At 40.5% G+C, this 21808-nt stretch overlaps 1 protein-coding gene and 1 pseudogene across 1 annotated transcript; both read right to left on the bottom strand.

The window, feature by feature from the left end:
• Window positions 1–5146: 5146 nt before the first annotated feature.
• Window positions 5147–14320, bottom strand: LOC119915384 (annotated as a pseudogene).
• Window positions 14321–15077: 757 nt separating this feature from the next.
• LOC119915385 (coiled-coil domain-containing protein 120-like) lies at window positions 15078–21455 on the bottom strand. Its single transcript, XM_038734904.1, has 7 exons — window positions 21336–21455; window positions 21120–21240; window positions 20870–20929; window positions 20484–20640; window positions 20252–20353; window positions 18881–19918; window positions 15078–17453 (listed from the first exon to the last, which is right to left on the bottom strand). The coding sequence occupies exons 2-7, from the start codon at window positions 21214–21216 to the stop codon at window positions 17357–17359; spliced, it is 1551 nt and encodes a 516-aa protein (XP_038590832.1). The 5' UTR covers window positions 21217–21240; window positions 21336–21455; the 3' UTR covers window positions 15078–17356.
• Between the last annotated feature and the right edge of the window lie 353 nt (window positions 21456–21808).

The raw sequence follows: 21808 nt of genomic DNA, 5'->3' as shown, positions 1-21808 counted from the left end.
TTTTCATGTCACCGCATGCCAGCTTGTTAATTACGTAGCTTATCGATGTCATCGTCCATCCTGGTGTTTCATTGTTGACATCGTCCAATGCCAATTTTGTAGACATTGATTTACTCTGCAAGTAATTTGTGACTGTATTTCCTTTGTGCGTTTCTTTTTTTAAGTTGTGATATATTGTTTTAAATTTCGTTCATGATGGTCTTAAAAAGTCTTAAATTTGACCGGGTGAAACCTGCAGAAATGCTGATATTGTTCCATTACCTTGTCTACCTGACTTAACAATTTGTGTAGCGTGGGACTTCTTATTTTAAACAATCTTTATTAGCTGTCTTTATTTGCCTATGATTCCATAAAACTCAACATTTAAAGCTCCCTTTTATATTATTTAAGTGAAAGTGCTGCTGATGGAATAAAATTATGCATAGTCGCTTTTTACACGAAACACAGTCAAGTAAGTAGTAAAAGGAAATTTTATTTAGCTCAATTTCAGTTATTATCACTCAACGCTACAGTACTTTAGCTTAGCCGTTGGCGACTTTAGCTTAGCAGCTAGCGATGGCTTCTCCTTCTCCCTCTCTCTCTCCTACTTTCTCCTGCTCGGTGTGTCAGATGTTCAGTTACTCCTCTGCCTCCTTTAGCGGTAATGGTACGTGTAATAAGTGTAGTTTATTTATAGACATGGAGGCGAGGCTCAGTGATTTAGAAGTCCGGCTCGGGGTAAAACCACAAGAGCAATAGTGCAAACGAATAGGAGAGTTAAATGTGGACTCTTAAACATCAGATCTCTCTCTTCTAAAGGTGTACTAGTAAATGAACTAATATCAGATTATGATATTGATTTATTTTGTCTTACTGAAACCTGGCTGGGTGATGGAGAATATGTTAGCCTAAATGAATCCACCCCTCCCAGTCATATTAATACTCACATTCCTCGAGGCACAGGCCGAGGAGGTGGAGTTGTAGCTGTCTTTGACTCTAGCCTACTAATCTGCTCTAAACCTAAACTAAATTATAACTCATTTGAAAGTCTTGTTCTTAGTCTTTCGCACCCAAGTTGGAAATCACTGCAACCAATTCTCTTCGTTATAGTGTACCGGGCACCTGGCCCGTATTCTGAATTCTTATCTGAATTTGCAGAGTTTTTGTCAACTTTAGTCCTTAAAACGGACAAAGTTATTATTGTAGGGGATTTTAATATTCATGTGGACATTGAGAATGACAGCTTTAGTACTGCGTTTATCTCTCTGTTAGATTCCATTGGCTTCTCTCAGAGTGTTCATGAACCGACTCACTGTTTTAACCACACCCTCGACCTTGTTTTGGTGTATGGTATTGAAATTGAACATTTAATAGTGTTCCCACAGAATCCCTCTTTGTCCGACCACTGTTTGATAACTTTTGAGTTTGTATTTCTGAACTACACGCCATTGGGCAAAAAATTCTATACAAGATGTCTGTCTGATAGTGCTGTAGCTAAATTTAAGGATGCGATTCCATCAACTCTAAATTCATTATCAAGTCACAAAGTAACGGAGGACTCCTATGCTAGTTTCAGTCCCTCCCAAATTGATCATCTTGTTGATAGTGCTGCAGGCTCGCTGCGAATGACACTCGACTCTGTAGCCCCTCTAAAAAAGAAAATACTAAAACAAAGACGGTTAGCTCCATGGTATAATACTGAAACTCGCAAATTAAAGCAAATATCGCGGAAACTTGAGAGGAATTGGCGTTCCACCAAACTGGAAAATTCTCGTTTAATTTGGCAAGATAGTCTTAAAACTTATAGGAAGGCCCTCCGTAATGCTAGAGCAGCGTACTACTCGTCATTAATAGAGGAAAATAGGAACAACCCCAGGTTTCTTTTCAGCACTGTAGCCAGGCTGACAGAGAGTCACAGCTCTATTGAGCCATGTATTCCCATAGCTCTTAGTAGTTACGACTTCATGAGCTTCTTTAATGATATAATTCTAGCTATTAGAGACAAAATTCACCAAGACCTGCCCTCAACTGGCACCAACTTATCTCTTAACTCAGGAACCTTAGAAACAGCTGTAGAACCAGATATATGTTTAGACTGTTTTGCTTCCCTCAATCTTTACCAACTAACTTCAATAATTTCTTCATCTAAACCATCAACCTGCCTCTTAGACCCCATCCCGATTAGGTTGTTTAAAGATGTTTTACCCTTAGTCAGCACCTCTATACTAGATATGATCAATCTATCTTTATGGTTATGTACCACAGTACTTTAAAGTAGCTGTAATTAAACCTCTTCTGAAAAAGCCCAAACTTGATCCGGATGTTTTAGCCAACTATAGACCTATATCTAACCTTCCATTTCTCTCTAAGATCCTGGAGAAAGCAGTTGCTAAACAGCTGTGTGACTTTCTACAGAGCAATAGTTTATTTGAGGATTTTCAGTCAGGATTTAGAATTCATCATAGCACAGAGACAGCACTGGTGAAAATTACTAACGACCTCCTTATTGCATCAGACAAAGGACTTGTCTCTGTACTGGTTTTACTAGATCTTAGTGCTGCATTTGATACCATTGACCATCAGATCCTATTGCAGAGACTGGAACATTTCATTGGCATTAAAGGAACCGCTCTAAGCTGGTTTAAGTCCTATTTATCAGATCGATTTCAGTTTGTACATGTTAACGATGAGTCCTCCATGCATGCCAAAGTTAGTCATGGAGTTCCACAAGGATCTGTCCTTGGACCAATCCTCTTCACTTTATACATGCTTCCTTTAGGCAATATTATCAGGAAATATTCCATAAGCTTTCATTGTTATGCAGATGATACTCAGTTATATCTATCGATCAAACCAGATGAAACTCTTCAGTTAGCTAAACTTCAAATGTGCCTTCAGGATGTTAAAACCTGGATGACCTGTAATTTTCTAATGTTAAACTCAGATAAAACTGAAGTTATTGTTCTGGGGCCTAAGCACCTCCGTGACGCATTATCTAAAGATATAGTTTCCCTTGATGGCATCGCTGTGGCCTCCAGCACCACTGTGAGGAATCTTGGAGTTATCTTTGATCAGGACATGTCGTTTAAGTCTCACATTAAGCAAATTTCAAGGACCGCCTTTTTTCACCTACGTAATATTGCGAAAATCAGGAACATCCTGTCTAAAAATGATGCAGAAAAACTAGTCCATTTGTTACTTCTAGGCTGGATTACTGCAATTCCTTATTATCAGGCTGCTCGAAAAAGTCCGTTAAGACTCTTCAGCTGATCCAGAATGCTGCAGCACGTGTTCTGACAGGAACCAGGAAAAGAGATCACATTTCTCCTGTCTTAGCTTCTCTGCATTGGCTTCCAGTAAAATCCAGAATAGAATTTAAAATCATTCTTCTTACCTACAAAGCTCTTAATAGTCAGGCACCATCTTATCTTAAAGAGCTCATAGTACCTTACTACCCCACCAGAGCACTGCGCTCCCAGAATGCAGGGTTACTTGTGGTTCCTAGAGTCTCCAAAAGTAGACTAGGAGCCAGAGCGTTCAGCTATCAAGCTCCTCTCCTGTGGAACCAGGTTCCAGTTTGGGTTCAGGAGGCAGACACCATCTTCACATTTAAGAGTAGGCTTAAGACTTTCCTCTTTGATAAAGCTTATAGTTAGGGCTGGCTCAGGTGAGTCCTGAACCATCCCTTAGTTATGCTGCTATAGGCCTAGACTGCCGGGGGATTTCCTATGATGCACTGAGCTCCTCTCTCCTCTACTTTCTCTCCCTCTGTATGCAACCTCATCCCATTATTGCATGTTACTAACACAACTTCTCCCCTTTCCGGTAGTCTTGTGCTTTCTCGTCCCTCTCCTCTCTCCTCCTATCACTTCCTGCAGGTTTTCTGGCTCTGGAGCTGTGGAGTCTGGATCTGTGGCTGCGGGTCACCTGCTGCCCCCGTGTTCCTGCTCGACACCCTCTGCTGCAACGACTATTGTTACTAGTCCTATTGTTATTATAATCATTAACATTACGACTGTTACTATTAACCCTACTATAAATATCTGTACCATTTAGTCTATAGCAGCATCACCTTTACTGTCTGTACCTCTGTGTGTATATTGTGTAGGCTGCCTCCCTCCCCTCTCTCTCTCCTTCCATCCCTCTCTTTTTCTCTCTGTTCCTCTCCTGCCCTCTCTCTCTCTCGCTCTCTCGCTCTCTCTCTCCCTCTCTCTCCTTCACCCCAACCGGTCGAGGCAGATGGCCGCCCACCCTGAGCCATGGTTCTGCTCGAGGTTTCTGCCTCTTAAAAGGAAGTTTTTCCTTGCCTCTGTCGCCTAGTGCTTGCTCTTGGTGGGAACTGTTGGGCTTCTGTAAATAGCATCATAGAGTATGGTCTAGACCTGCTCTTTTATGAAAAGCGCTGTGAGATAACTGTTGTTGTGATTTGGCGCTATATAAATAAAACTGAATTGAATTGAATTGAATAACACCAAAAAAATCTCATTAAGAATCTGGAAATTGAGAATGTACAACATTATTGCAAAAAAGAATAAAAACAAATTGATAATCAAAATTGTTGCTGGTTAATTATCTAATCAAGCCGTCAGTTACTTTGTCTATTTATAGCTTTATGCAAGATGTGCCTTATCTTATGTCTGTTAAATGTAGAAATGACAGATGATGTTGTGAGAGGATGATACTATAAAGGGAACTTGAATTGTAATAATGGAGTTGTATTCGTATTTTTCATCTGAAAATGGGCATTTTTTAAATTTTAAGTTTACTAGTAGTAATTTTGTTGAGTGAGTTTCCATTAGCAATTGAGTCTAAAAAAGTAGTAAAGAGTAAAAGTTGTGCACAATTACATTTATTGAGTAAAGAATAAGTGGAATTTAATTTTAATTAGCATCAGTGAATTAATGTCATGTAATATGCGGAAATTAAAGGTTTTTTAAAAATGTATTATATTTAAGTTAAGGTTTACTTAAAATTAAATATTATTACCACTACTTAAAAAGTTTGAGGTAATCAGTTTCCACAAATATTTTTTAAGTATTCTGAACTTATCTGGGTTTACAGTGCAGATTGGTTTACCACTATTATTTCACTACTTAAACAAGCATTTCTTCAAGTTAAGGTCAAGTTAAGGTCTTGATTACGGTGACAGAAATAAAAATAAAAACAACCTTATGTCAGTTTATTGAAATTCAAGAATTTTCCAAAGAAAAACTTCTCTTTTGTCATTGATGTGCTTGATTTAGATAAGACTGCCATTAAAAGACCAAGAGACCCAACTGGGAGAAGGGTCGTCCTCAGGCTAAAACATTTTTATGAAAGCTGCACTCGTGATCCCAGCACCAGCCTACTACTGTAGATCCCACAGCTATGCGAGTCCCATGGCATGTGCGATGTGTCCAGGCCTGCTCCTGACCAGAGCTAGTCCACTGGGCTCTGAACTGGTAAGCCTAGGAGGTGATCCAGGGGTGTTTCAGACACTGGGCAGCTGTGGCTCTTTCCTCTGGCAGCAGCTCCAACATGGTCAGCAGAAACGAGCTGAACTGGACGGCTTCCTCCCGCAGCCACTCGTACTTATCCAGCAGGATCTCCAACAAACTCCATGGCTTCAGCTTTGAGATGTGTCGCAATTGTCCTGCACAGGATAAAAAGTCTACTTTTAGTGAATGAAAACTGTTTAAACATTGATGTTAACAAATACATTGTTAACATCAGGTTTTTAACTTATCTTAATTCTTCATGAAACAAAAAGTGTGACAATTTGAGTCACACTATAGGTTGTGACTAAAGACTCCAAATCTCAGATGCAGGCAATTTGCCCATATGATGAGCAAATACTAATTTAAAATAGTAATAAAAATAATAATAAAGATCACTATATTTGTAATAATTTCGTGCATTTTACCTTTACGGTTGAAGTATTGTTTGGAATTTTCCCTGAGAGTGCAAACTGGGAAGGAAGGGGTCCTAGCAGCTCAATGATGTGGGCAATGTGATCTGAAGGAACATGGGCAGATTTTGTATTACAAGCACATTTAGTTTGATCAAGGACAGAAGGGATGCAGCGAACAACACAAACCTTCCTCGCGGGAGAATGTGGCTCCAGATTGGGGGTCGAACAGATAGTCCCCTGTGGCCAGCTCAAAAGCCTAAAGTAACAATAAAATATGGCTGTGTGACAGAAATAGCAATGCAAAATATTTAGAAAAGAGAGCTGGGGGCAAAAAATCAAAAACACCCATCTATGCAGGTGCTCGGCTCACCATGCAGGCCGTGCTCCAGATGTCGGCTGGTGTGCCGTAGTCAGCACCGATCAGAACCTCCACAGAGCGGTACTGACACGTCTGGATGTCTTCAGTGAAGTGTTTGTGCTGATGACAAGAGAGATGAGATTTTAATGTTCCACTATTAAATGACCTCCATCTATGACTGTTAACAACGTTCTGGAAAAAAAGTGTAAATTTTACTACAACATCTTTAACTTAAATGAAATTACAGACTTTTTACTATTAAGTACACATATATGATAATATTAGCACAAATTATGTTGCTGTACAATATTATCTCAATAATTATAATATGTAGTTTTATATAATGCCTTAAAAACATGCCTTTAATTACAGTGAACAAGTAAAACAGATTTCAAATATCTAAGAACCACACATTGATGTGAGGCTGCACTTAATGCGCAGCAGCCTTTGAGTTAAATGCCAACATTGGCATGCTAACATGCTTACAGGGACAATGCTAATATGCAACATGTAACGTTAACCATGTTCACCGCCCCAGTTTAGTGTGTTAGCATGATAGCAAATGTGGCCGATGGGAATTTAAGTCTGTGGGTGTGGTGATGGTGCAATGGATGTGACCCATGCCTTCGGTGTGAGAGACCCAGGTTCAATCCCCCATCCACCTCTGTGTCCCTGAGCAAGACACTTAACCCCTAGTTGCTCCAGAGGCATGCGACCTCTGAAATATATGGCAAATGTAAGTGCTTTGGATAAAAGCGTCAGCTAAAATTAATAAATGTATTTAAAATGTAAGTTGTTTTATGTCTGTAGCACTACCACTTTCACTGTTTTTGTATTTCTGTGTGCATATGGTGTTGGCTGCGTGTCTCACTGGAAACAGAGTCAAGTCGGATAAAGCATGTACTGTTTGTGGAAAATGGGGCTTTTTATGTGGAAATTTATAAAAAAAACTCTCAACAGGCCCCACCCATTTCTCGCTGAACAGAGTTTTTACTTTATTTTGATTCATCAAATCGTCACTTAGCTTGGTACATAACATATTTTCCAACATCTTGGCCAGTCAGCATTATTCTCACTATGTGTATTTTAATGCAAATAACAAATCAGATTAAAAAATGTTCTATTGTCAGAACAAATTATGCATTATGGATGCAGCCATGATGAATGGATGCACTTGCTGACTAGTTAGAACATGAAACAATTTAGTTGTAATTTTATAAATATTTCAGGTTAGTTTGCTTACCACCCAGCAGGCATTGCCCAGGTCAGCAATCTTGATTTGGATTTTATCCGCATTCTCAGGCTTTAGTAGGTCCAAAAGTACATCTGAGTCACTAACACCTAAAATACACAAAAGAATGTGATGGCTAAGAAGATCAGGATAAACTTGTGTGTAGGCCTACTGATGATGTTAGGTAAGAGTAAGTAAAAATTAACTTGTGTAAACACTCTAACAAAAGGTATAGATTTCCACAGGAAGAGGAACAAACTGCTGACATTGTAGTTCAGGAAAAAAGACACAAATGGTATGAGACTGACCACGGGGAGAAGATGGTGAAGGTGGAGGCGGCTCTTTGTCTGCAGTCTGATGTAATAACACTGATCTAGAGCCAGAGACAGGAGCATCTGTTTTGAGGTCTGGCAATGAGCAGATGGAGTCTCTGTGGCTGTGTGGAGTCGAGACCAGTGCATCTTCCAACAGCAGGGTCTGCCTCCTTAACGTGAGGTTAGGACCTGTGAGCTTAGAGTGACAGGTGGAGCTACCGGTGCTAGAAGTAGCATCAGAGAACGACACATGAAGTTTGTCTTTTCGGTTGTGATCCGATGCACTCTCCTGTCCACGTCGACTCCTGTCTCTCCTCGTCAGCCTCTTAATTGGGCTCTTGGAGACTTTGCTGGACTAAAGGGGTCCAGTCAGTTGTGGGGAACAATAAGAGTAAAGCAATTCATCTGAAAAGAGCTCAAAGAATTATCACAACTTCTGCAAATCATGAAAATTAAAGCAACCCGGGGTAGGAATTGAAAATGTCTGACTTTGGTGTCCCCCAAGCAGCATAAAAAATATCCAACATAGTATTCACATATTAGAGATGTATTTATTTGTCAGCTAGATGCTTTTACCAACATTTAATACAGCGTTACTGAAATCTTAAAATTATAGCCATGCGTTACCTCACCAACTTTTCATTGTTTTTTCCCAATAGGTGTTTTCTCATGCATATTGTCTGTATTTACCATAAGCATGAGTTTTACATGAAATCCATGTATGAATATCTCAATAATAAATTGTGAAGGTGTTACCCTATACGCTGTAAAACAGTATGTTGCTAACAACAAGCTATACTGAAACCACGACAGTGGTTGTTGGAAGGACATCAAAATCTGTTCAGTTGTGTCCTCTTACAAAAACCTACAACAAGCAACCCCCTGACCCCACCCCCACGCTTTGAGCTATGGAAGCCTGTTAGTAACACAACCAGGGATAGGCAGTATATATGGTACATGTATATCAAATACGTATTTGAAATACAAAATGGCTTCATATTTTGTATCAAAATACTTCAGTGTTTTGTATTTTGTAGTTTAAAAATACTGTGAAATACTCTGTGAGAACTCTACATGATGACATCGTCAAAATGCTGCCTCTGATTGGTGCTTACGCTGTAATTTGCCCGGACGTGTTGAGATCAGAACAGAAAACTGACCTGAAGAAGAAGGTCAAGGCGAGAAACGTGTAAGAAGCCAGCTTTCCATCGATTTTGAGCATAAATTGTTACAAATCTTTACAGTTCCTGTTAAGTAACAGTTTGGTGTTTATTTCAGTAGCCTAGGTTTAATCATTTACCAATTTACGTAATGTTCTAACTATTTGACCTGAGTAGCAGCCCTCACACTTAAAGTCAGCTTGCTACCTTCAGCATCTGTTATGTTTTTGTTAGTATGCACAAACAAAGTGTTTCAGAGTTGTTGTACAAAATTACTTTATAATTCCACGAGGTGGTGTAACTTGTTAAATGCACACACTTGTGCCTTATTGTCATTAACAACGGCAGTAAACAACAGGTTGCCAACCCATCCACGACTCATGTTTTAGTAGCTCATGATACTGTGTAGGCCATTTGTTACCAAACACTAAATTATAACTAAAATAGGATACAATCGGGAATCATTAGCAAACTGTTGGTTAAACATGAAACTGTTGGTTACTTTAAAATGAATATTTAATCTGTTAACTGGTTGCATAATGTCAGATTTATCACATGACTTATGACGCAGAGAAAAGCTGTTGCTCTCAAACACTGGCCACTTAATCAGCTGAGTCAGTGTGCTGGGGAAGGGATAGATCAGACAGGCCGATTGAAGGTTTGCAAAGTGATTTCATGGTACCTTGGATAAGTTTTTTTAGTATTTGGAAATAAAAAGCAGTAGTTTATTTTGATACATGGCATGTCGGCTGTATTTTTTAGTTTATTTTTTATACCCTTAAAATAAGATAATGTTGTATCTTCTTTTAAAATACATTTTGATATACCTATTTGCCCATCCCTGGACACAAAAATACCACAACAGCAAATGTGAGCAAATATTCAACACGAGAGCATGTCACCACGCAAATTATAATCAGGCTATTTCAGTGTTTTTGTCCCTAGTTATTGTAACATATAAGAGCTGTCAAGTGCATAGGCTAGTAAGTATTTCTTTTTTTTCGTCTTTGTAGATGTTGTCAAGATGCAATTAAGAGGCTCAAGTGCAAAAGCAAATCACAACATCCATCTTACCCACTGGCCCAGAGTGTGGAAAACCCCAGTCAGCTTCCCCAACAGGTTGGACAAACTCTTAGGAAGTCATAGCAGATACGCGCAGGTCACAATGCAACCACAACAAAATAAAACTGTCCTAATAAAATGATTGAAATAATAATGGACAGAAGAATACATTTCAAGTTGCACACCTGTTTATCTCTGGAGCGTCTGTTCACTGGCAGGAAGTGTAAACATCAGCAGGGAACAGATGAGCAGATTGTGAAAATAAGTGAAAAGGCAACAGCAGAGTATATTTGCACTTAATCAAGAACACCTCCATCAGTGTGGAACTCGCAGGTGCCTGGGACTCATTTTTCTTTAATAATTGAATGTAGACATTAATGTGACATACATGTGATTGCTAGTGCAGCATCACTAACCCGAGGAGCTGGTGAAAGCAGAGGACACTGGAAGCTGCCACAGCTTGGTGTTGGCTGCCAGGTTTTGAATGTAAACCTCATCCACTCTGAGGAGGATGTTTTCTGGCTTGATGTCTGTGTGGATAATCTTGCATTTAGTGTGCAAGTAATCCAAACCCTGCAGAACCTGTGATAAGGAATGAAAACACAGTCACTGTCACTGCACCCCATGTCAATGAGGAGCATAACTAAAAGCTCAGTCAGTGGTGAAAGGAGGATTTAAGATGGAATAAAGGGTTGCACAGCACCTGTCTGATGATGCTCTTAACGCAGGGCAGGGGGAGGCCAGTGTAGTTAGATTTGACGATCCACCTCAGCAGCTGGTGGCCCAGCACCTCCAGAACCATGCACACATCTGGTGAGCAATTAAGGACCTTGTTTCTTACTGTATAGTTTATAATTATAGTTTAATATTATATAATTTCTGAGGTATTTGGAGAAGATAAACATTTTGACACAATTTCGCCTTAAAGTCCTTCCACTGTTGTATAAGGATGATGTCATCATGGTTGTATGTGTAGGCACACTTAACAGCAGATGATCAGAATACTTGATGGAAAATCAATACCTGCACCACTCAGATTAGGCAATGCTATTATATGTAAAGGATACGCTCTCCGTTCACTCCTGTGATCCTGAAGTCGTCAATGAGGTGCACGATCCTCTCACGCTTTAGATCTTTGGGGTCACTGTCCCTTACCTCATGGTCATATAGTAAACATATTACAGTATAAACAAAAACTGAAATGTATAACAAATAACTTCCTAACATCTTTAAAATGCAATGAAATGGCAACTATTTTGATTGATGATGATGAAAATAATATAAGCCACAGTGAGAGATGGTGGTGGTGTGTATTTAATTATAAAAAAATCATTGCAGATAGGCCGAGCAACTGGTGATATTACAAAACGTGAGAGCTGCCGGAGAGCTTTACACACAATATTATCTAGTATAAAACTCCTGCTATGACATTGACTCAAATTGCATTTTATGCCACCATTAACTCACATATACTGAACAAGGCTGGTCAAAATAAAAGCCCACTCGAAAATGGGAAGTTTTACTGCATTGGGGGGGCCAGGGGGTCGACAAACCAGTCAGTATCTAGTGTGACCACCATTTGCCTCACGCAGTGCAACACATCTCCTTCACATAGAGTTGATCAGGTTGTTGATTGTGGCCTGTGGAATGTTGGTCCACTCCCGTTCAATGGCTGTGCGAAGTTGCAGTCAGGTCGAGACCCCGATGTGGACGATGAGCATGCAGATGACCTTCCATGAGACGGTTCCTGACAGTCTGTGTAGAAATTCTTTGGTTATGCAAACCGATTGCTGCAGCAGCTGTCCGGGTAGCTGGTCTCAGACAATCTTGGAGGTGAAGATGCTGGATGTGGAGGTCCTGGGCTGGTGTGGTTACACGTGGTCTGTGGTTGTGAGGCTGGTTGGATATATACCAAATTCTCTGAAACACCTTTGGAGACGGCTTATGGTAGAGGAATGAACATTCATTTCACGGGCAACAGCTCTGGTGGACATTCCTGCTGTCAGCATGCCAATTGCACACTCCCTCAAAACTTGCCACATCTGGGACATTGTCCTGTGTGATGGAACTGCATTTTTGAGTGGCCTTTTATTGTGGCCAGCCTAAGGCACACCTGTGCAATACCCATGCTGTCTGATCCGCATCTTGATATGCCGCACCTGTGAGGTGGATGGATTATCTTGGCAAAGGAGAAGTGCTCACCATATCAGATTTGACAGATATGTGAACAACATTTGAGAGAAATAGACCTTTTGTGTACCTAGAGAAAGTCTTAGATCTTTGAGTTCAGCTCATGATGAATGGGGGCAAAAAAGCATTGCGTTTATAATTTTGTTCACTGTATTAGTGAATCTTCTTGCTCCATAACCACCACAATAGAGGTTTTCTGTGCTAACAATACTCTTGTCAGGTCTACTACCTGTATATTGTACTACTGAAAACTATGCACATCTCTAAAAAAGCTTCTTAAAAGCAATGCAGTCACACTGACACATTTTAGAAGTTTGATCTCATCCAGGGCCGTCTCTGTGAATGTCTGAGCACTCTTCACCACCTTCAGAGCCACAAAACACCTCTTCCTGCGTGCAAACAAATATGACAGTTAGCTACTATTATGTTAATTATATCATCACTACATTTTGTTATTAATTTTTATAAGAAAAGTCAAATCGGTCAAACCCGTACTCACACCATATCCCAGCAGAGCCAAACAGTAGAGAAATGACCCCATCCCAACTTTTTAACCACTTGGTAACAGTCAACAAAAATCTCTCCAATCTCTACAGGGTAGTAACCACCTGCAACACAATGTAACGCCAACATCAAGGAAAAGGTCTCAACCAGTGTGTTGGAGTGTGGTGTTGGGGCGCTGCCTACCAATGCCATAGTCGGCAGGATTCTCCTGTTGCTCATCATAAGTTCCCAGAAGCTCAGGGGAATGAGGATGTGTCTGTACAGCTGGAGGACAGTGGGCAGGTTTGCTGCACGGGGAGGAAGGTTTAGGACTCACTGCTGTGTCTGGGGATGTGTGAGGGCTGGGTTTGACAGCTGGATTTGAAGAGCTGGCTGAATGGAGGGCTGATATAGCAGCAGCATATGAGGATGACATGATTACTGTAACCAGAGCCTGATGAGTTTGAGCACAGCTGAAGATGGGCCCAGATGACAGCTACAACAAAAATGCATTTGCATACTTTCAAAAATGGAGTTCTTCAATCATATGTCTCTGAAACAATAGTTCACTAGCTGTTTGTCTCTGGCAGCTAGTTTGTACTTTAAGTCACTGATTGCAAGAAGTTGTTTGCAATGACATTTCAGAGGGGTGAGTGAAATGTATGTTTATTTTTAGCTGGATGAGTGGCATGTCAACGTAAATAGCTCCTGACACTGCCCGGGCCGCAACAGAACTCGTCCCGATATTGCATGGACAACAACAGTGTGGGCACCACAGTTGTAAACATGGACGGCTGGCAAGTCAAATTAATTCAAGTTCATTCAGGGAGATTTGGCTAGAGCTATTGATTTGGTAAGACAGTAATAAGTGATTTAAAAAATACAGTCTTTCAGGCAGCTCTCACTGCACTCAGTAAGTGGTAAGGCAGCTTATTTTTGTGTGGTTGTACACTCTAATGGTACAGATGTCTACAAGAGAACAAGACATCTAACGTCAAATGAAAAATAGAAAATTGCCAAGTATTACAGGTACTTCAAAATAAAAGTCTAAAATTTGTACCAGCAGTACATCAGTCTTGGTTTCCATCATAAAAGTTTATACTGTTTACTGTTATTTCCATTGTACAGTGCATAACAGTTTGCTTGTTTGTTTGAATATGCATTGCTTGACATGCTAAAAATATTCAGTGCACATTTTGCCAGTCTTTTACATTTTTCTCATTGTATTAATAAAAAATCATAGTTCTGAGACAAAACCGTTGAGGAAAATAACGTAGGTTAATAACGTGCAGCTCGTTTTCACACAAGTGCAATATTTAGGTTCATTTGAACCAACTGTTTGATGACTTCCGGTCATTTTTGCTCAGTCAAACAGTTTTATTCTGAAGGTTTTTGCAGGAAGTCTAGTTTATTCTAGTGCTGAGCTATTTAAGTGCAGTACCCTACATGTTGTTGGCATCTCCTAACGATGAGACTTGGTAGTATAACAACTCAGTGAGTCTTATTCGCTCGTAATAAGTACTCAACAACATTAGAGGAGGAGCCTACTTACCCCTGTGTGTGATATATCCAGTTTTAATATCTGCAGCGTGGGAAATAAAATCAGCCTGGCATGAGTACCGCAAAGTCCCCCAGCCCGCGTGCTGTGCTCCTCACTGTGGTCCGTGTGACTGAAAAACACTCATGTCCAGGAATAGCAAGCTGCTGCTTCTGCTGCTGCTTCTGCTGCTGCACTGTGTTTCTAACATTTATCACCATGTTCTATTTCCAGCGGTGGTGACCTTCTCACCACCGCTGGAAATATCCCTTATCTCTTTTATAAAAATTATTTTATCTTTGACATTCTTCTATAGGAAGAACCACAAAAAGTGCCATAACACGGAAGAGCAGTGTTAACTTCATCTTGTGTAGCAATATAACAGTTACACTGTACAAGATTTTTTTTTTGTGATATTGATCACAAATCATCATGAATCCAAAGAAAATTCATTTTAAACACTTTTTAAACAAGTGCTTCTGAAATTAGATTACCTCTTCTGAAGACTGTATGGGTGAGTACACTATCCCTGTTAGTTTGTTGCACCTGTTGTTATGGAACAACTTAAGACATTTATCATTTTTACTTGTACATAAAGTCCGGTGACATTATATAATTCCCAAAACTGGCCTTTTTCTTCGTAGGTTTTTGTTGGGGGCTTTGTTTGCCTTTATTACAGTGTAGACATGAAAGGATGTTTTTCTGTCAAGAGGCGAGATAACTGAAATTATTTTATTTTTTTTAATTAAATGTATTAGATGTATTAAAAACAAAAACAGAGTAAAGAATGAGAAACAAAAACACAGAAAACTGTACTGCTTCCACTATTACTGTATGTCTTACTATAAACAAAAAAATCTGAGACATTCTGTGTTGATTTGAACATGACACTTTATTAAGTAGAATGAATGCACAATCTCATACATACAGTATAGGACAGGCCTGTCTAGTCTTATTTCATATAGGCCTGGATATAAAGAGATGAGAGAAACAGAAAACAACTGCACTTAAAAATTAAAATTAAAATATTAAAATATTAACACATCACACTGCTGAAAAAATGTTTTTTAACACACATTACCAGTTCTCACACTGATGAGAAAGAGCTACAGTAGATAGCTACAAAATGTTATAGGTTCATAAATAGAATATAGTTTGAATAAATTTGCTTCAGAGCTGAATTTAGCTCATTAATTTTCAACTTACATTACATTTTATGAAAAATACATTTATGACCCCCAGTGCACAGCAGTTTGGTCTTTGATTTTAGGCTTTAACCAGCTGGAAGAAGCAGTATGAAACTGGATACTGAGAGGACGTGAACACACCAGAAGAAACCAGGTAACATTCAACAGTGTGCTACAGTTTGTAACAAAGTAGAAAACAACATCACTTATGACAAACGTAAAGAATTACATTCAAATGAGTCCCAAGATGGCCAAAGATCAAGTACATTAAATGGAAAAAAATACTTTAAAAAAATATGTTAAGTTCTGTTTACACTAAGAGGACTTCAGTTATTATTCAGATTTTTCTGAAGTTTCCATTGTAGAACGCTATCAAGACTCTGGTTGCTAAATTATATCAGAATATATTTCACACATCACTACTCTGATTTTAAAAAATGTAAAGTTTTTACAAACAACACAAAACCATACACATGAAATGAGTTGAAATCATGACAAATACAAAAATCAGCCTGCATGAATTCTCATTACCAAATGTACTGGTGTGAGACCTGCTCACACCGTCATTCAAAACTGCAGCAGCCCTATTCTGTTCACACCACCAATCTCACTTTTTACAACCAATTAAATAGTGCTCACTTGGGGGTGGAATGAGTTGGGCAGGTTATTTTGATTAAATACATATTATGTGGTTAGTTTAAAAATTACATTGTTAGTACGGGAATAGAATATCAGCTTCAAACTCATCAGTACAATCCACACTATATACAGACTAACACTCAGATAGACCTTCAGTAGATGTTGACAAAACTCACTTTTCTTAATGTTTCCCAATTATAAACCCTGTCAAAACATTCCTATTGTCTGTCATCTCTCTTGGAGACACTTTTATAGGGAATTAAGGCTTAAGATGTTCATAAAGTGCTCCATACGACTTTCAAATCCTCCACAACTAAATACAGAAAAACTGATTTGATACGAGTAAATTATTGGCATATAGTCATGTGCTACTGCCATACAGCAGGTCTCACAACAACCCTCAAGTTTACCCTAAAACTGGTCTAATTATTCTGTCAAGGTCAGCACAGAGAAAGCCGCATGTATCAGCCAGCACCGAGCTGAATATAGAAAACAAATTGACAAATCTCAATATATATGACATCATTCCAAGTACCCTAATTTCATGACATCGTGAATTGCTTTCAATTTTTCCTTACAAGATTTTAATGCTAGCATTTCACATTATTAGAAAGTACTTTACTTTTCTCACCAGTGCCTAACCAATGCCTAAAACATTTAGGCACTCCTGCGTGCTACAACAGTACGCTACAGTTCATGGCCCTTCCTGTATCAAACGTGAAAAGTACAAATGGCTGCGAAATTAATGGCGGATGAAGACTGAAGCATGTTTCTGCATTTTACATAGTTTACATAGTAACACACATTCACCGGCATGTACTAATACTTTTGAAATGATGTGAGCTCATATAACATCTTTGTATATCATACGATTAATGAGCAATAAATTACCTCTTTAATATAACTGTTCTTTATATCACAGAAGATACAAAATAGTAATTTAGAGTTGTATATATTCTGTAAAAAATTATATCTCGGGAGACTTTTCAGGGCTATTAGCAAGGATTTTACTGCTCGTGTAGGACCAGAAATATATGAAGTACAGCATGACCAAGTTATTAGATACTGTATAAGTGGGATAAGTTATAACACGGGGAACTTGCCAAGGCCTTTTCACGCTGTACAGCTACAGTTTGTCATTTATTCCAGTCTCTTTCTGCTGAGGTTGCCGTGTTTTGCTTTGCTGTTGAGGTCACATTGTATCAACTTGACTGTGTGACTATGTGAGTCTTAGTGATGTGTGTGTGAGGCTACAGTGTTGTTGCTCATAAAATGTACTGTGTGTGTGTGTGTGTGTGTGTGTGTGTGTGTGTGTGTTCTGCTGCTTCAGACTAAGGTGCCTGGGTCTGCACTGGGTTCCTTTGGGGTCACCTCTTGCATCTGTGGCTGAGGAGTGTCCTGATAGAGAGAGAACTCCATCGACCTGTTGGGGACGAGCAAGACAAATCAATACAGCACTCCACAAACATGAAGCGGGAAGTGGAGGGTAAAACCACAGTAGGGACACATCTTCATGAAATAAAAAGTGTGAATCATGGTCAGAATATAACAGAGCGTGGACTGCTGTCTGTCACAAGCCACTTGAGAAAAATCAAGAAAGCCTATGAATAAGAAAACATGAGTGTTTTTGATCAGGAGACATCCGAGTGCCCGGATGTTGGCATGAGGCAGAAAGATGCAGGTAATGCTGACCACGCAAAATACAAACACAAACAACCACCATTGTAAAAGTCACAGGATGATAGATGGTTGGGAATAGAGTGAGAGTAATAGCACCATCCTCTGCTGGAAGGCTTGCTGCTAACCTCCAGTGAGAAAGATATTTAAAGAGGTCATATTATGCTCATTTTCAGGTTCATAATTTTATTTTGGGGTTGTACCAGAATAAGTTAAAATGGTTTAATTTTCAAAAAAATGTCATACTGCACATTGCTGCAGCACCTTTATTCACCCTGTGTGTTGAACACTCCGTTTTAGCTATCTAGTGAAGCATCTCACTTCTATTTGATCTTTGTCGGGAGTTGCACATGCAAAGTTACTACTGTTAGACTACTAGTCAATCAGAAGCAGAGTAGTGCGGCACATTTATTCTTTCTTTCACTTAACGTAAAAACGTAATGTTTTAACTGTGCACTGTCTCTGCATCCCAGTAATAACTTTACATTCATTGACTGCCTGGAGGGTATCTTATGTTATTTTAGATAGGATATTTTAATTTCATATTTAGGTCATTGAGGGTGTGCCACATTAGCCGCTAGGCGAGTGTTATGACACATGTTACATAGTAACATAGATAGGTTATGGAAGTAAAGTCTGGATTACAATCGAGCTGTTTTCAGGCAGTAATTTCTATGGGAGATGGTGACTCCCTTCTGGGTGGACTTCAGGCCTTTTCACTTTGCAAACTTATTACATGCATAACAATGATATATAACATAATAAAATATAAGGGGAAAAAGCCAAAAAGCATTATATGACCTGTTTAAGTGAATCTCAGTGTTAATACTGAAAGACTGACTGTATGTGCACACACATGCATGTTGGTATTTGCAGTTCAATAAAATGTATCTTTATGCAGAATCTATTCTAAAACATACAAACTGCCCCTTGAAATCAGACAAAAACACATCTCTTAAAAGTGACAGACCTAACCCGAAAACGTTTCTTGTGCTTTGAGTGCAATGTAACATAAAACAATGCACAATAATGAAAGAACATGTTCAGTTCCTTTAGGCTTGTTTGTTTTGCCAGTTATTATGATGTATGAGCGTGAATTCTTTCTCACAACACTGATGATTCCCACCTAGAGACAAACAGGTGTAAAAGAGACAAAGCAACAAGAATACTGACCTTCCATGCAGCGGGTGACCGTGAAAGCTGGCTGACTGGGGCATCTGAGACCTGTGGAGGTTGGCTGGTTCACCTTGAACAGACTGGGCCTGGTGCACTAGAGGGTGGGGGTGCGAGAGGCGAGATATCCCTGCCTCGTGGCCCTTTGAGGCAGCAGGAGGATAGCCGAGGGCGTTCCTCAGGTACCAGTCCCTCAGTCCCTCCAGAGCCAGGGCTTTATGCAAGCTTCGCGTTGAGTCCTCTGGGGTCGGGAGAGAGAACTGTGGGGGTCTGCGGCTGAAGGAGGGGCCAGACAGCTCGGTCTGGTAAGGATGTAGGTTGGGTATGGAGGATGTGGTGGTGCCAGAGGCAGGAAGGGGAGACTCGTACGCTGACAGCAGGATGGCATCCTGGGGATGTTGCTGCAAAGGAATAAAGGGTCCGCAAGATTTGGTTCTGGTGACTTTGACCCTGCGCAGCTCAGCTTGGGACCCTCGGAGGACCATGGGGCTGTAAGGTGGGGCAGCGCTAGGGAGGTGCACCTGGGAATGGGAAAAGCCATTCACATGGGGGGGTGCCGCCGCAGTCGAGGAACGAGGAGAGGACATGTCCTGCCAGATCCTGCCTGTGGACTGGTACAGGTGGTGCTGCATTTGCATCCTCTGCTGTTTCCCCCAGATATAGTCCATCAATAGCTCATTGTAGCCTCCACCAGCCCCTCTGCTGCCCATGGACAGACGCATTTTAGCTTGTTCCACAGAGCCATCAGCATGTCTCTCAGGGCTGCCCAGGTGAATGTGTCGCAGCTTGCCATCAGTCAGTGTCTCTGAGCTCTTGTAGGGCCCTCCTCTGGGAGGCATCCCGTTTCTCGGAGCAGGATCATCAGGGAGGCTCGACCGATCCAGCAGGGCCTCTGAGCTATTACTGCGCCTGGCCCGGGAGCTGTAAGGGCAGCCTCGGCGGTCAGAAGAAGAGCCCTCCTGGGCCAGTGGAATCATATAGGGCACATCCAGACTGCCCGACCACTGCTTCAACCCGTTACCACCCGACGCATCCGACCTAAGGCAGAGATTAGCGTAACAGCTTACATTAGGAGAGGACTCAGAGCAGCTGTGGATGTAGAGAAGTGATTAAAAGTAATTTTCCTCAAAACCATGTTACTGCATTTCACAGAAAATCACTTAAGAAGGGACAGTTTTTATGCTTAAAGACCAAACGATGAGCTCAAGCCCTCCCTGGTAGCTAAATATGACACTAATTGTTGTTCCAGCCCTGACTCTGTGTCTAAATTGAACTAAGCCATTAAGCCATTTCCAACCACTCAGTTATCACAGTGGGAGGGAGCCGTAGCTGTGCTGGATCAGACAGAAGCAGCACTGTATCACAGATTACCTGACGTGAACGCTGATTGGAGCAGTTCGGGCCAAGAGAGGAGTAGCGGGAACACTTCTACCCTCGACGTTAGATGCACTTCTTGGTAAAGAGTGAGTTGGGCTGTGAGAAGTAACACGAGAGGACATGGAAATTTAACATTTATCACCAGTACATGAAAACAATCGTGATTATATGTGTACACACACACAGACACATCAAGCAGACAGCCCAGCTTGCAGTATCTAAGTACCTAACAGAGCTTGTTACAGAGTTGCGGCGTGTCCTCATCTCGTAGTAAATCTCAACTGGCGACAACTTCCTGCTGATCCTGTGGTCAGGGCTGCCCACAGTGAGCCGGGGCTGAGACAGAGAGCGCTGGTCAGCAGCCACACTGGGAGAAGACTCTTCTGGGAGAAGAAAAACAAAGACATGATCTTTTCATGAAGCCCACTCACAGATGACAAAAAAAGCTTACTTTCTTTTCCAGCACGACAAGCCAAGTGTGCTATTTTGAGTTTACAACTGAAATGTGACTGCGCATTCTTACTCGGTGTCTTAACACCAGACGTGTGAGTGACGTATTTTTAATGTGAAAAATGCTGCAAATACACGACGTGAGTGTTTCATTTGACTCACCATTGTCATGGGATGTTGAATCTGACATGGAGCTTGTACTCTCTGACATGACAGTGTCCTCTGAAAGACAACAAACCATTCAGGTGACAGATGTTACAGCATGAAATTTTTTATCTTTGCAAAACATAAATGCAAAGCTAAGAGTTTTTTTTAAGAAGCATAAAATGTTAATGACAACACAGCTTTGTTTTTATTCACTTGTACTTGTTTTTTTTAAGTAGGTGTGGTTTTTGGTGCTTTGTAATCATACCTGTGTGACACCCCCGATGAACTGTCCTCTTGCTATTTGGGACATTTCGGCCTGATTCTGAGTTTCTGTACAGAGCACCAGTGAAGATGTCTTTCATCTGCTTTCTTTGGGCAGCCTCATCCTGCAGCCAGGGACAGCCAGTCGTGTTAGACCACAAGTACACACAGCGGTACATCTGCTGCGTAAACACAATTGATATTCAAGGTGTTGACTTACCTCTGCCTTGGCATTGGGCGCCAGGCCAAGTCTGCGCTGCACCACTGGGGGTTTCTCTCCCGTCTCCAGAGGGAAAACACGTGGCAACTTCCCAGTCAGCTCCTGCAGAGGACATTCATTAGCCCCAGTAACTAAAATCCACCTTCTCAGTGGCCTGTCAGCTCTAACGTCTTACATAAAATGGAACCACTTAACAAATTACTTAAAGTTTCAATAAAACCAGCCTTTAAATAGTTGACTGCACTGAAATATATGCCAGAAATAATGGTTCTATCATGATTTAGCTCTAAAGCAGAAACAGAATAACTCTGCAGATGAGTAGTGCTTCAAACTGAATTAGCTACACTGAAAACGCAGCTAACTCAGAACAGAAATGAGTCACTATGCATCCAACTGAAAACACAGGGATGTTTTAAACAGCTGTTAATGAAAAGCTGAGGCAGCTGTGGCTTCATTAAGACGTGCTGACAAGT

Source organism: Micropterus salmoides, unplaced genomic scaffold (genome assembly GCF_014851395.1).
Source record: "Micropterus salmoides isolate LMB-PRFRI ecotype aquatic unplaced genomic scaffold, ASM1485139v1 Ms_hic_scaffold_2098, whole genome shotgun sequence".
Classification (NCBI taxonomy): domain Eukaryota; kingdom Metazoa; phylum Chordata; class Actinopteri; order Centrarchiformes; family Centrarchidae; genus Micropterus; species Micropterus salmoides.
The sequence above is the reverse complement of the archived record's forward strand: the minus strand, read 5'-3'. Positions and strand labels throughout refer to the sequence as shown.

What these genes read in the sequence shown, in the direction of transcription:
- LOC119915385 (XM_038734904.1), bottom strand. Translation starts at nt 21,216, where the DNA reads ATGAAAGACATCTTCACTGGTGCTCTGTACAGAAACTCAGAATCAGGC. An exon ending in TTCAACATCCCATGACAATG is followed by an intron (nt 20,641 to 20,869) that starts GTGAGTCAAATG and finishes TTCTTCTCCCAG; the next exon opens with AAGAGTCTTCTCCCAGTGTG. An exon ending in GGTCACCCGCTGCATGGAAG is followed by an intron (nt 17,454 to 18,880) that starts GTCAGTATTCTT and finishes CGTCCCCAACAG; the next exon opens with GTCGATGGAGTTCTCTCTCT.